General features: G+C 39.8%; 3 protein-coding genes across 6 annotated transcripts; 2 read left to right on the plus strand and 1 right to left on the minus strand.

Annotated features, from left to right (window-relative positions):
- The first annotated feature begins 592 nt into the window (after positions 1 to 592).
- LOC129248312 (DNA replication licensing factor Mcm6) lies at positions 593 to 3,547 on the plus strand. The gene is made up of 4 exons (XM_054887810.1): positions 593 to 819; positions 874 to 1,017; positions 1,081 to 1,967; positions 2,033 to 3,547. Exons 1-4 carry the CDS (start codon positions 728 to 730, stop codon positions 3,394 to 3,396), a joined length of 2,487 nt encoding a protein of 828 aa, XP_054743785.1. The 5' UTR covers positions 593 to 727; the 3' UTR covers positions 3,397 to 3,547.
- A 489-nt stretch (positions 3,548 to 4,036) lies between these two features.
- LOC129248663 (proliferating cell nuclear antigen) lies at positions 4,037 to 5,270 on the minus strand. The gene is made up of 2 exons (XM_054888295.1): positions 5,003 to 5,270; positions 4,037 to 4,935 (listed from the first exon to the last, which is right to left on the minus strand). Exons 1-2 carry the CDS (start codon positions 5,108 to 5,110, stop codon positions 4,261 to 4,263), a joined length of 783 nt encoding a protein of 260 aa, XP_054744270.1. The 5' UTR covers positions 5,111 to 5,270; the 3' UTR covers positions 4,037 to 4,260.
- A 4,134-nt stretch (positions 5,271 to 9,404) lies between these two features.
- LOC129248603 (uncharacterized) lies at positions 9,405 to 13,056 on the plus strand. Of its 4 annotated transcripts, XR_008582628.1 has the most exons (5): positions 9,405 to 9,696; positions 9,762 to 9,897; positions 9,974 to 11,358; positions 11,416 to 11,503; positions 11,565 to 13,056. XR_008582628.1 is itself a non-coding variant. In XM_054888222.1 (4 exons), the coding sequence occupies exons 1-3, from the start codon at positions 9,498 to 9,500 to the stop codon at positions 11,307 to 11,309; spliced, it is 1,671 nt and encodes a 556-aa protein (XP_054744197.1). In that variant the 5' UTR covers positions 9,405 to 9,497; the 3' UTR covers positions 11,310 to 11,358; positions 11,416 to 13,056. The 4 variants fall into 4 exon arrangements, 3 of the variants coding, with proteins under 3 accessions (XP_054744197.1, XP_054744198.1, XP_054744199.1); XM_054888222.1 differs by having other exon boundaries at positions 11,416 to 13,056; XM_054888223.1 differs by having other exon boundaries at positions 11,419 to 13,056.
- The last annotated feature ends 1,703 nt before the right edge of the window (positions 13,057 to 14,759 follow it).

The raw sequence follows: 14,759 nt of genomic DNA on the forward strand, positions 1-14,759 counted from the left end.
GATCAGGCACAAGAATATCTATTAATAAAATTTATTTCTCTTGTCCGATTGATTCAGATGAATCTTCAAAGACTTGCGACGATCAATGCAAGGGACTTCTGGAGAAACGAGCTCCACACAAACAGCGATAACTTTTACAATTATTAATTTTTTTTTTTTTAATTTTTCTTAAGTCAAGTTGAAACATGATGTATTAATGCTCTGGTTTTGTTTTTTTAAAATAAAGCAATTTTCTAGCAAAAAAAATGAAAATCATCATTTTTTCGGGCCTCTGACTACGCCCAACCCCATAAGTTTATTTGAATGCTTTTGAGAAAGGTTGTGATGGTATTGTATTCTGTTATATCGATAGAATTCGTATACGTGGGTGCTTGTTTCTTGCATTGGTGTATTTGTTGCAGTGAAATATGATGTGGATTGTGTTTGCAGTCGTATTGCATGTTTTACATTTATTGTTGTTGTATTTATAAGTCTGATATAAAAAGAGGGATTCTTTGGCACAAACAGGATAAAAAATCAGAAAATCTAGTACCGTTTTGAAGAATGTTTTTTCACCTTCATGGCATCACTGCTTGGTTGACGATCAGTGTGCGCGCCAAAATAAGGGCCTCTGCTGTCAAATTCCATACAAACATTAACTGTCGTCAGCGTGTTTGGGAAATTGTGTGTTAAACTTGTAATAAGCAACAAATTACTTGTACTTTCCGCGATAATCTAAACAAAGGTCATGGATGTAGCTGATGCACATATTGGTCAATTGCGTGTAAAGGATGAGGTGGGCCTGCGGTGCCAGAAACTTTTTCAAGATTTCTTGGAGGAGTAAGTAGGAAGTTATGCTTCAATGGATTACACTAATATCCAATATTCTTAAAGATACAAGGAAGATGGCGAAATCAAGTATGTGAAACCCGCCACAGATTTGGAGTCGCCAGATCGCTATACTTTGGAAGTGTCGTTTGACGATGTGGAAAAGTACAATCAGAATTTGGCTACTACAATTATTGAAGAATACTATCGGTAAGTTTGTTCAAGTGCAAACGTTAGGAATAATGGTTTCAAGTAATGTTCTTTTATTTTCAGTATCTACCCTTTTTTGTGCCAGTCGGTTTCCAACTTTGTTAAAGATCGTTGTGGTCTGAAAAACGAGAAGGAATGTTATATATCTTTCACTGATGTGCCTACGCGCCATAAAGTACGTGATTTAACAACCTCCAAGATAGGCACATTGATACGCATTTCAGGGCAAGTGGTGCGTACACATCCCGTGCATCCCGAACTTGTAACCGGCACTTTCATGTGTATAGATTGTCAAACGGAAATACGCAATGTGGAGCAGCAATTTAAATTCACCAATCCAACCATCTGTCGCAATCCTGTATGCAGTAATCGACGCCGTTTCATGCTGGATGTGGAAAAGTCGCTTTTTGTCGATTTCCAGAAAATACGCATACAAGAGACACAGTCGGAGTTGCCGCGTGGTTGCATACCAAGATCAGTGGAAATTATTTTGCGTTCGGAATTGGTAGAAACTGTGCAAGCTGGTGATCGTTATGATTTTACCGGCACGTTGATAGTGGTGCCCGATGTAGGTGTATTGAATATGCCCGGCGCTAAAGCTGATACCGGTTCTCGGCATAAGCCGGGCGATGGGCCTGAAGGTGTATCCGGCTTAAAGGAGTTGGGCACACGTGAACTCAACTATCGCATGTCATTCCTGGCTTGTAGCGTACAAACAACAACAGCCCGTTTTGGCGGCACCGACTTGCCAATGTCTGAAGTCACAGCGGAGGATATGAAAAAGCAAATGACTGATGCTGAATGGAACAAAGTGTACGAAATGTCCAAAGATCGTACTTTGTACAATAATCTTATCACCAGCTTGTTCCCCTCCATCTACGGTAACGATGAAGTCAAACGCGGTGTTTTGCTTCAACTCTTTGGTGGTGTCGGCAAGACCACGCATGAAAGTAAATAAAAATGTTGTTTTTAATTTGCGCAATGTGGCATTTTACTAACCCTTCCATATTTGCAGAAACAACTTTACGTGGTGATATCAATGTATGTATTGTTGGCGATCCTAGTACGGCAAAATCCCAGTTTCTGCGTCAAGTTGCCGATTTTTCGCCACGCGCCGTTTATACATCAGGCAAGGCCTCCTCCGCAGCTGGTCTTACCGCCGCTGTGGTGCGTGATGAGGAGAGCTTCGATTTTGTCATCGAGGCTGGCGCACTCATGTTGGCCGACAATGGTGTCTGCTGCATTGATGAGTTCGATAAAATGGATCCACGCGATCAGGTCGCCATCCACGAAGCCATGGAACAGCAGACAATATCTTTGGCAAAAGCTGGCGTTCGTGCCACGTTAAATGCGCGCACGTCCATTTTAGCCGCCGCTAATCCCATTAACGGCCGTTATGATCGTACAAAAAGCTTGCAACAGAATATACAACTGTCAGCGCCTATCATGTCACGTTTTGACCTATTCTTCATACTCGTAGATGAATGCAACGAAGTGGTAGACTACGCAATCGCACGCAAAATTGTCGATCTACACTCGCATATTGAAGAATCCGTTGAATGTGCGTACACGCGCGAGGAAGTGCTGCGCTACATAACATTTGCGCGTCAATTCAAACCAATTATTGGACAAGAAGCTATGAAGCTGCTGGTTGAAAATTATGGCCACTTGCGCCAACGTGATACAGGTATTGCTGGTCGTAGCACATGGCGGATCACAGTGCGTCAATTGGAATCGATGATACGACTTAGTGAAGCAATGGCCAAACTTGAATGTATGAACGAAGTGCAGGAACGACACGTTAAGGAAGCTTATCGGTTGCTCAACAAGTCAATTATACGTGTTGAACAACCAGACATTCACTTGGACGATGATGAGGGGAATGAAGATGCATACGTTGGTGATGTGGAAATGGAAAATAACGCTGCTGTTGTCAATGGCGCTAACAATTCCATCACCACGGAAGGTGCAAATGGTGAAGACGGCATTGAGGTGGGTGGTACCCTTTTACAAAAGAAGAAGCTCACGCTATCTTTTGAAGATTATAAAAATCTATCCACAATGCTTGTGCTGCATATGCGTAATGAGGAAGCACGTTGCGAAGCAGAAGGCACAGATTCTGGTATGAAGCGCAGTGATGTAGTCACATGGTATTTGGAGCAAGTAGCCGACCAAATCGAGTCCGAAGAAGAACTTATCTCGCGCAAACATTTAATAGAGAAAGTTATTGATCGCTTGATATACCACGATCAGGTGATTATTCCTTTAAAGACAACCGAGTTGCGACAACCCGGCAAGAGTCCGCGGCGCACCGAGGAAGAGGCGGAGGAATCGGATGATCCACTATTGGTCGTGCATCCCAATTACATCGTCGAATAACAAACATGCAAGCAGGCATTCACATCATTTCAACATTTTTGCGCTTTATCAATTTAATGTAAAATATAATTTAAGTTTTATGTTGTTATGTACGCATTTTATTTGCAACGCCAGTTCACTTTTGAGTACAAATAAAGAAAACGTTTCTAGAAAAAAATTGGGTTTAAGAAGGTATTACAGGGTTAACAGCAAAACACACTTTTCAATATAAAAACAAAAATCGGTTTCATGAGCCGAGTTGCGGATGCAAGAATACTGATCGAATAGAATGTAAAGTAAAACATCCGGGCAAGGATCGTTGTTGTTATTGTAGCAGCATAAACATCCCCCATACTCGTACGGGAAATTCTGCTGGAGTGACGGTCATTAGCCCGATATAAATTCGGCCCGTTTCGAAATCGTTGAGCCGACTGTCGTAGGAAATACAGCTACGTTAACTGCATTTTTCGAAAATATATAGAGGCTACAACACAACAAATTAATGACTTGATTTTATATCTCTTCAAAGCTGTTACCCAAGCAATGAAGAAACTTTAAACACACCTCTTATAAAATTCATGCACGAGAATTTACCAGTCAAATCTCATACCAAGGCGGAAAAATTCTAATTCTACTATTTCAAATACTTAAAGGCCATTAATTGTACTCAATTGTATTCTAAATTTATTTAGCAAATTTGCAGCAATTGCCTTACATGGTAAATGCAAATGTGTTATGTTTGTATATATCGTTTCTGAAATGTAAGCAATACAGACGGTATTATTACATACTTTAATCCTTAAAATTAGTTAATATTTAATAGTTGCTTATACGAAATACAAAAGTGAGATATACCAATTCAGTGCAAAGGTTTGCAATCTATGCTTAATTCTCGTCATCTTCGATCTTCGGCGCCAAATAGTAGCGTATATGTCCTAACTCAGCTATACGATATTCAACCACTAGTGGCACATCGGCCGACATCGACAGCTGCACCTGATTTGAGAGTGGCGTCGCCTTTGTAAATGCATTCAAGTAACGACAAGCAAATGTTAATACGACTGGCTCTTGCATTTCGATCACGATTGCTTCATCTTCTTTATCGACACTTGAAGTTTGCGCCAATTTCACATTGGCTGAGCCAACATCACCCGACGCCGAGAATTTTACACCTTCCTTAGTGCAGCAAATCACTACAGATTCACTAAATTGCGCCAAGTCACGACAAATTCGGGCAAATTCCATTGCTGGCATGCGTACAACACAAGAATAGTCAGTTTCCGGTATACCCAAATGCTCCTGATCTAAATTCATCAATTTCATTTCGTAGTCAGACACCTTTTCTTGATTCTGTGACTCGAACATAAATGTTACAGTATCGGCATTGTCCTGCGCTTTGATTGTTACAGTATCATCGTTGTTAGCGCACTTCAAAATTTTTGCCATGCTGCCCAAATTCATGCCCATCGAAAGGTTGCGATCACAGCGGAACTTATCAAAGCCATCCGAACGTAGCGTCAATGAAACAAGAGAGACGTGTGAATTGTCCATAGCTTGCAACTATAAATGAAAATTCTTAATATCGGCAAAATTAAAAAAAAAAAACACCAAATCTACCAGCACTAACCTGTATACCAGAATCACTGCAGTCGAAGGTGCCTTCATTGAGCAAATCTTTGATGGCGTCCAAGATTTTTTTGAGTATAGTCGCATTGTTCAAACGAGCTTCAAACATTTTGACGAGTATTTGTTATTGGACTTTAAAACAGAAAACAAAGCAATAAATTTTTGCTGAAATTAAAGCGTAGATTTCACAACTACAAGACACGATGAAGTTCTTCAAATGATTATTCGTGCAAAACTCAATTCCGCTCAAGGAAAGGCAAAACGCTTGTTTTGGCGCCAAATGTCAAAAGGTAAGGAATGTCAGCAGGTTTGACGTGCAGGGTGACACCTAGTGTGCAATAGTGAATGAAAAAGTAAAAGATTGTGTGCAGCTTGAATTGGAAATAAAATAAAAGAGACAAACATTCTGGTATAAAATATATATTTAAAGTACGTTCACATATACATTAATTACCAATAAATCCACAAAATTAATCTACCCATACATATATGCAGATTACCTGCAAAATTGACAATCAGCTGTCAATACTGTTTTGAAAGGTTTTTCTTCATAGAAATTATTTTGGTGGAATATTTCGGTGTTTTTGGTTTGCTTAATTATTATTAACGACATGAATAAAAGACAAGTACGAGGAATAGCGTAATTGGCTGCTAATAATAAACAGTTAGAGAAAATCCGTAAACGACGTTTACTAAGGATGGCAGCAAAACGAATTCAAAATTCGAAGTTGCATTTTTATAATAAGTAATATAAGGGTACGCGTTTATGGACACACGCTTTTTATATGAATGCATAATTAATGATACCTAACAAATATTGTATTATAATTATGTCTACAAATCTGTTTTCTTTGCCGGCATTATTTTTATTTAGTTTTTACTCTGACGTTTTTCTTTGCACTCGTAAAACTAATGATCTATTACACAGAAAACACAGGGTTGTGCATCAAAAGTTATGGTTATTAATATTTTATAATCTCAGATTTTGGGAGAGAAACTTTATTTGGGAGATCTCGCTTAATTAATTTTGTATTGGGAGTTAAGCACGAAAAAGTAGATCATCTAATTATTTGTGAACGTATTATAAGGCGAATCTGTTGCAAGCCAAAGTACAGATAAATGAGGTTTTTACTTAAGTGATTCCATTAAGGAAAGGCGGTGAAGGCTATCGCTGATAATTTTATGATAAAAAACAAAATTTTAATAAGCTAAAAACTTTTTTTAGATTTGCATGTAAAATTGAAACTAACAGCAAGAATGGTAGAGCGAGATATCAAGACGAATTCTCTATTATTCTTGATGAAATATAGTACTCAATTCGCCTTGGACCCAAAGCAAATCCATGTTTGAATGTTGTTGTTGTTGAGGTGGTTGAACATTTCTTGGCTGAAATGCTCCTAATTAGTGACCAGCACCGTTTTAATACCACTATCTCGTGAAATGATGATGAAATTTTTTTTTTTTTTCTTGTTTTTTTTCTTTTTTTTTTTTTTTTTTTTTTTTTGTTTCCAAGTCAAATCCATTTAGTGAGGTCCAAGAATAGGAGCAAATCCTTTATCTCGATGACTGAGATCTCCTTAATTTGCTGTAGGAAAGGCTTACCGAAGGATCGGAGTCGTGCCCTGGCTAGTCCCGGACATTCACATAAATAGTGGAACAGACTTTCCTTCGCCCCTTCCGCTTGACAGCTTCTACAGATAGGATTGAAGGGTAGATTAAGTCTAGCTGCATGATCCCCTACTTTCCAATGTCCTGTAAGGGTTGCAGTGATCCGTGAAATGTTTGGCCGAGAGCATCCTAACAGGTCATTCGTCCTTTGGATTTTATATGACGGCCATGTGTTTTTTGTTGTAATACATGTAGGTATTTGCTTCCATCTTCTTTCGGCTAAAGCATGATAGTGTGAAGCAATAGATGCTTTTAGTGTGTTCAGTGGGGTGGAAACTGCCACCGCCTCTGCTATGTCTAGTGTCGAGCCCTTTCTTGCTAGCTCATCCGCTATCTCATTGCCCCGTATGTTCCTATGACCGGGAACCCATATCAGGGTAATTTCAAGCCAATGGCTGAGCAGTTCCAGCTCCTCTCTACACTGTAGGACCAGTTTGGATGAAATGTAGTTGGAGTCTAAGGCCTTAATAGCTGCTTGACTGTCTGAGAAGATAGCTACTCTTGCACCAACTACCTTGTAGAGTTCTAGGGATTTGCATGCTTCTCTGATCGCCAAAAGTTCTGCCTGGAACACGGTGGCATAATCAGGAAGACGAATTGATTGAGATAGGTTGAGTGGCTCCGAATGGAAGCCAGCTCCCACACCACAGTTCATCTTAGAACCATCGGTATAAATTTCGATATCGTGTCTTCCAATCACCTCTCCTTTGCTCCACTCGGCTCTCGGTGGGAAGCGTACCGTGAAGCCTTTCTTGAAGTTTAGGTCGGGGACTGTGTAGTCTGATCCGTTTTTGAGCAGCGGGGGTCCCTGTAGGAGGATCTTGCTGTGACCATACGGCCTTGTTGTCCAGCTTCCTGTGTCTCTAAGTCTCACCGCACTGCAAGTAGCTATTGTTTTAATGTGTAAATCTAATGGCAATAGATGTGTTAGTACATTGAGCGCTTCAGTAGGACTGGTGCTAAGCGCTCCTGTAGTTAGGATACACGCTGTTCTTTGTATCTTGTTCAGCTTAGTTTTGTTGTATTTCCTTTCTGTTGCAGGCCACCAGACTAGTGCCGCATATGTTAGTATTGGCCTTACAATGGCTGTGTAGGACCAGTTGGATAATTTTGGTTGGAGACCCCATTTTTTTCCCAACATTCTCTTACATGTGTAAAGTGCTATGTTCGCTTTCTTTACCCTGTACTCTACGTTGGACTTCCAGCTGAGTTTGGGGTCCAGGATAACCCCTAGGTATTTGGCCTGTTTGGTTAGCGTGAGGCTGACGCCGTTTAGTTTTGGGAGATTAAAGTTTGGCACCTTGGTTTTCTTGGTGAATAGCATCAGTTCAGTTTTTCTCGGGTTTACGCTTAAACCACAGTCCGTGGCCCAATTGCTGAGTAATACCAGAGCTCCTTCCATAATCTCACTGATTGTGGTTGGAAACATTCCTGAAACCATAAGCACTATGTCGTCCGCGTACGCCACCACTTTAATTCCCTTTTGGTTAAATTTGGTGAGGATGTTGTTGGCGACTAGTAACCACAGTAGAGGGGATAAGACTCCTCCCTGAGGGGTTCCCCTGTTGACAGAGCGTTTTATCGTGCTGCTGCCTACCTCACCGATGATTATTCTAGTTTTGAGCATGTTCTCTATCCATTCGTTGAGACCTGTGTCTATGCCTAGCATGTTAAGAGCCTCAATTATGGATTTTGTGGTGACATTGTTGAAGGCCCCCTCTATGTCGAGAAAAGCGACTAGTGAGTATTGCTTGTATTCTATGCTCCTCTCAATCGCACTTACAACCTCGTGAAGAGCTGTCTCTGTGGATTTTCCTTTGAGATAGGCATGTTGAGATTGTGAAATCGTTGAGTCTGTAATCTTTTCCCTGAGATATACATCCAACAGTCGCTCGAGAGTTTTGAGGATGAAGGAGGATAGGCTGATGGGTCTGAAATCTTTCGCTGTATCATGACCGCGTCTACCAGCTTTAGGGATAAATATCACTTTTACCCTCCTCCAGCTCTTTGGTATGTGCCCTAGCATAAGGCTTTTCCTGAAAAAGACCTCCAGCCAAGGAATCGTCGTTTCTCGAGTGTTCCACAGCATGGCTGGGAATATCCCATCTGGACCGGCTGCCTTATATGGTTCAAAGTTTTTTATCGCCCATAGTATTCTATCTTGGGATACGATGTGGTTGATTAAGTTGGGTGATAGTTTGGATGTTTGAACACTGTCAGTATTGTTCTCAATATATTCTGTGTTGCCTGGGAAGTGTGTATTTACCAGATGTTCTAGTGTGTCAGCTGATGATTTTGTCCATTCTCCGTTGTCTTTCTTCAAGAAGGAAGGGCAGGAGTGTTCCTTGGATAGAAGCTTGCCTAGTCTGGCCGTATCTTTGGTCGATTCTATGGAACTACAAAAATCTCTCCAAGCCTCTGTCCGAGCCTCTTTGATTGCTTTCTTGTATTCCCTAAGGCAGTCTTTGTAGGGTTTGAAGTATTTGTGTTTGTAGCAGATATTGAAGATTTCTCTTGTCATGTTTGAATAACTGCATCTCCAAGAATGATAGAGTACTCAATTCGCCTCTGTCGGTTCAGAGAACGTAAATTCATATGAACTTGAATCTGTGGCCAGTATGTTAGGTTTTTCGACATTCGTTTTTCACATATTCGCTTTGCCGCACTTTTATGCTCATTTGCAATTATGCCGGAATTGACGTTTTTATGGATTTTCGTTGCAGTTTGTTCGGTCTTCCTCCAGGATTTTCACATTTTTGCAAAATTAGCAATAAAACTTGGAAGAATTAATTAAAAACTAAAATAATGTAAAAGTGTGCATTTAAGCAATGTCGAATGATTATTATGCAAATGTATCGGGGACGCCTTCGTGCTCCTCATCGCGTTGGCTGACTGAGGAGGTTTTCAAGCTGATCGATATGGTGCAACATGATGAAGCCATTTATAATCCTCGTCACAAATACTACTTTTGTCGGCCATATGTCGAGAATTTTTGGCGCGAAGTTGATCAAAAACTGGAAAAAAACCGTAAGTATCGGCAAAGTAGCTAGGTGAAGAAATTATGTTGAACAGCTAGTGTTAATTAACTGCAGCCGGCGCTAGTCTCGCAAAATGGACAAATTTGCGTATATCATTTCGTCGGGAATACACAAATTATTTAGAAGAAAAGGTACCACCATGTTGGACGTATTTTGACCGCATGTTTTTCCTACATCCATATCTAAGAAAGTAAGTGGTTAGCAAATGGTTTAGAATCAAGTTGTATATTATATATACTTATTTATTCTTTTATTATTGCACTCAGAAAACATTCCCAACCTAAATCGCTCGACTCACAAGTGCAGGATGCATTGGTACGCATCAGTTCTTTGTCAGACCGTTTGCAACGGGAACGTACCGCGGCAGTAGCTGCAAATGCGGCTGTCGCACTTGGCGGCACGAGTGTTACCGGCGATGTGAATGCGTCACATTTGCACTCCCAGCAGTCGCATCAGCAGCCATTAGATAATTATTTAGAATATTTTGATGATCCCGAGCAGAATAACTCAGATGATTTAGACGATGTTATTGATGATGAGCAGCGGTCACGATTTCGGCATACTGAGCAACACTTGCATACACTCAGTAGTGACATAAAATCTGAATGTGATGATGTCAAATCAGATGTTGATGACTATGAGCCCGAATCCGCTGTGCGGCCAGACGAGGAAGATAATGAGTTGGAAGAGATGGAAATGCGTAATTTTATGATGGATTCTTATGCCAGTAGTAGCACACATATTCCTCCAGAGGATAGGCGAGCACAGCTGCGTGTGCAACAACTGATGCGCTTGCAAGCGCGTTCTTATCAAGATGAACTGCGTATCAAGCGACCACGCTCTCAAGAAAGTATAAGCAGTACACAAATAAACAATGGAGGCAGTGGCAGTACTGCCAGTATAATTGGTGTTAACGTGCACAATAGCGCCAGCGCTGCAAACTCTGTGGGTGCCACTGTTAGTGGACATTCACGTATGCATTGCTCAACAGGAAACACTGCACCTGTGCACACAAATGTGTCGTTTGTGCGACCAACACTTGCCAAACCTATGGAATTGGTCAGCACCACCACAAGTAACAGTGGTGGCAGTGTAGGCTTGAGCGTTGGCGCTGGCGTTAGTGTTAGTAATTCATTAATGAACAATACAAATAACGAGGGAGATTTGAATGCCAGTAGTACATCCAGCGCTAACAGTCAGATTGCAGCATCTTCAACGGTTTTAAATCCGCATCAGCGACATAGCACTACGGCCCATCACAGCCACAATTTCAATCATCATGGCAGTGGGAGTAGTAATGGTTCTCACCATCGTTTGGAAATCGCGGCCATCTCTTCTGGTACTGGTAGTGCTGCTGCAGGTGCAATTGGAACAGGATCTGCTGGCGTATCGGTGTCGACGTTAATGAATAACACACCAGCAGCCACTGCACCAGCGCCAGTGGCACCAAATCATGTGGAGTTGTGCGATTGCAAAATAGATCCTGATGCTATGTTTCTCATGAGTTTGCTACCCGATATACAAAAATTAAATGGGCGAGATCGAGGAAAAATCAAAATCGCATTTCAGAATATACTGCAGGACTACTTGTATCCGGACTAGGTGTGCATCAATTGCTTTAATTTAATGTAAAGTCATATGTCGTTACAAGGTATGTAATTTCTAATTTCTTCATATATATACCAGGAAAAACTGTTGTTTCTTTCAGAAGCATACAATGGAAAATAGCAACGTCGCCAACAATAAAAATTTAATGGAAGTGAAATGAATGATTTAGAAATGTGCTAATCGTTTATGTAAGTGGAAGCCTATTATTTATATTTATGAGGCGATGAACAAATTTATAAATATTTTAAGGTGCTAAGCACTAAAAACTTGGTTAATCTTCGGTAGTATGAAAATACCCAAGCCCATGACTTATCTATATAGAATCCAAGCATTAGGGATTTGCTATTAAGATGATTTATTTCTGCACCTGCAGTCTTTAAACCCTACGCTATAGCTTTAGAAACAACTAAACATTTTTGAAACACAGTCGCCAATACTTTACCTTCAAATATGTACTGCTAAAATATGTAGGTCTGTTCATGAAGCAAATATTCTGTAACTATTGTTACAAATTATCACATTTTGGTGTACATGTACCCAATAAAAGTATGGGAAAGCGAGAGAGCAAAATAACATTTCATTTTGAGGGGAAGTTGCAAGTTTGTACGGGTTAAATTTTTACTTGTAAGAATTTGCACCAAAGCTGATCGCAAAGTAAAAAAAACTCGAATTAAAATTTGCGAATGGTAATTGCTAAATGAAATGCTCTTCATCGACAGCGATGATGAAATGGAACAAATTATTGTGGACAAAATGAAGTCATGAGATTTCGAAGCTCGTTATTTTGCGTTTTCTTTGCTTATTATTATTATTATTTTTTTTTTAATTTAATACGAGGTGGCTTAAGTGAAAAATATTTTAATTTTTGTGATTTTTCCTGCCAACAATTAAATCAGCTGTTTGTAAAACTTGCAAATGGTTACTAGTTTTATGTTCATGTACTTTTTTTGGTATTTTTTTCTTTGAGAGACAATTTTCGGAAATTAAGTTATAGGCAAGTTACTGGATAATTTTTACATGAACAGATCTCATAACTAGCTAATGGCGCTGAACAAAAAAAAAAAATCTAGTCGAAAAAAAATGGTTTATTTCATGTCGCATAGCCTAAGTAAGACCTTTTAACAGCAAAATTTTGAACAAAAGAAAAAAGCATATGATTCCCTCATATTTTATTATTTAAGTATTTTATTTATAGAACATTTGCAAATGTGATCCTTAGAATATTTTTAAGCCTACAAACATATATATTTAATTATAAGTATAATAGCACAATTTTTGAATACCCCGCAGTAAAAATGGGACAATCACTCAAATGTTGGTGCCTACGCTGTTGGGCGTTAATTTACTATTAACTTTTGGCACTAGTTCTTTAATATTTACTTTTGTCTACAACTTGCGTCATTCGAAAAGAACATTCTGGAGGAAAATTGCTCGCTATTAATAAAATAGGAGGTGCCTATTTGTGATTGCTGAATCAGTATAAACATTTTCGGGTTGATTGTCAGGAAATTAAGCAAGTGAATCTGAAAATGGTATTAAAAAATCTGAGAAAAACGCTTTTTTGGATCCAACCATATCGTAGCATATACTCAATTTTCGAGATGTAGTATTTATTGAACAATTTTGGTGGGAAAATATTTTTAAGTGTTTTGCAAAATATTTAGGCGTAGGCGAATGGGTTGGTGCGAGACTACCATTCAGAATTCAGAGCGAACGAAGATTCGAATCTCGGTGAAAGACGCCCTTCCGCAGGCAATGGCCAACCTCCGAGTGTATTTCTGCCATGAAAAAGCTCCTCATAAAAAATATCTGCCGCTCGGAGTCGGCTTAAAATCGTAGGTCCCTCCATTTGTAGAACAACGTCAAGACGCACACCACAAATAGGAGGAGGAGCTCGGCCAAACACCCCAAAAGGGTGTACGCGCCAATTATATATAAATTAAATATATATATATACCTATGTATATATTTCTACAGGTGGTTTAAAATGATGTCGATGGACCAAAGTGATTGAGGATGGCCATTCACGTCACAAGCGCCTTTCTTCTACTGCAATCTTTTCCATTTCATCTTGTGTAACTTTCTTCAATTTAGTTGGGATTTTGCCTTATTTTAAAAATGCTATTGTAATAAAATTAAAATGGTAATAAAATAATTAGGTAAATTGAAGCAAACGCAGCTCTAGCAGCAGAGGCTATCGACTGACTGTTGACGTTTGTCGGGGCAGACATGACGGAGTAGGTCGATGTCCTTTAGAAATTTACAATTTTTTTTGATATTGTCTCCAGTGGCGTATACCAGTAGGTGATGCACACGTACTGTAGCTTAGCAGAAGGGACAGGTGTTGCATATAAGTTTGCAATCAATTGGTTTTGATTACTTTTTATTTATTTCCCTTGCTAATGCAAGGGCAGCCGGTCTCAGCGGAAGAGTTATAACAACTGAATTTACAAAAGGCGACGTTAGCGTCTAAATGCTTACACTTCTACCACTAACACTAGCTACTGCACGTTGTTAGCCGCGTGACTTCTGCTGCAATATTCCGCTTATTATGCTGTGCTCGTTTTGTTGTTGTCACGAGCAAGACTGAAAATATTTAGTCAGCATTATTGGCATGAGTGAAGTTTTTACCTGTCTCCACGCGCAAAGCTATAGACGCGTTGTCAGCGAAATCGGTGGGAAAGGTATTTTGGCCAGCGTTAATTTGTAATTTAAGTGGATGGGTGTTTACTTGTGTTAACTTATACTACCCTGTAATAAATGTGTGCCCAATACGGGCACGTGTGTATGTTTTTTGTTGAACTATTACCATATTAAATACAGCGGATCAATGTTCTTCTGACTCCATCATAATATCCATAGCAGTGCGGGTCTTCTTCGTACTTAAACCTATATATATAACTTATGCCCTGACCGACAGGGGCTTCAAAAAAATTAAAGATGCGGTGAACCAACTGTTCACCGATAACATTAAAACGCACGATTTTGATTAGTCACTTAACTTATTAATTTATTCCGCATTCATTGCGGTTCTGATTCTAACTCGCACTTACAAATCATTCTTCTTACCAACTAACTTCTTAACCTAAGCAGTTCCCACCACTTGCCGGTATTTCGCAATCGTTGGGTTGCGCGTGTTGGCCAATATGCTGGCCTTGCATTTCCCAGACATTGGATATTGTTATTGATCGCTTGCGCGTGTGTCGCGTCAGCGAAAGTTCTTCTGTGAACTTTAATTGGAGCAATGAAGTCACGTGTAGTGCAATGTGATCACAGGGTGCGACATTGAGAAGTATAGTGGTATATGGCAACATAACCCCTCCCCCTTTAAAGATCTGCGTCTCGCAGATCAAAAGCCGAAAATTGTGAGGGGGTAAAATGTTGTAGAGAGTAATTACAGTTTCCTGGCGACATGTTGATACTGGCTGGTGTGACTGGCAGGCT

Source organism: Anastrepha obliqua, chromosome 5, assembly GCF_027943255.1.
Source record: "Anastrepha obliqua isolate idAnaObli1 chromosome 5, idAnaObli1_1.0, whole genome shotgun sequence".
Taxonomy (NCBI): Eukaryota; Metazoa; Arthropoda; class Insecta; order Diptera; family Tephritidae; genus Anastrepha; species Anastrepha obliqua.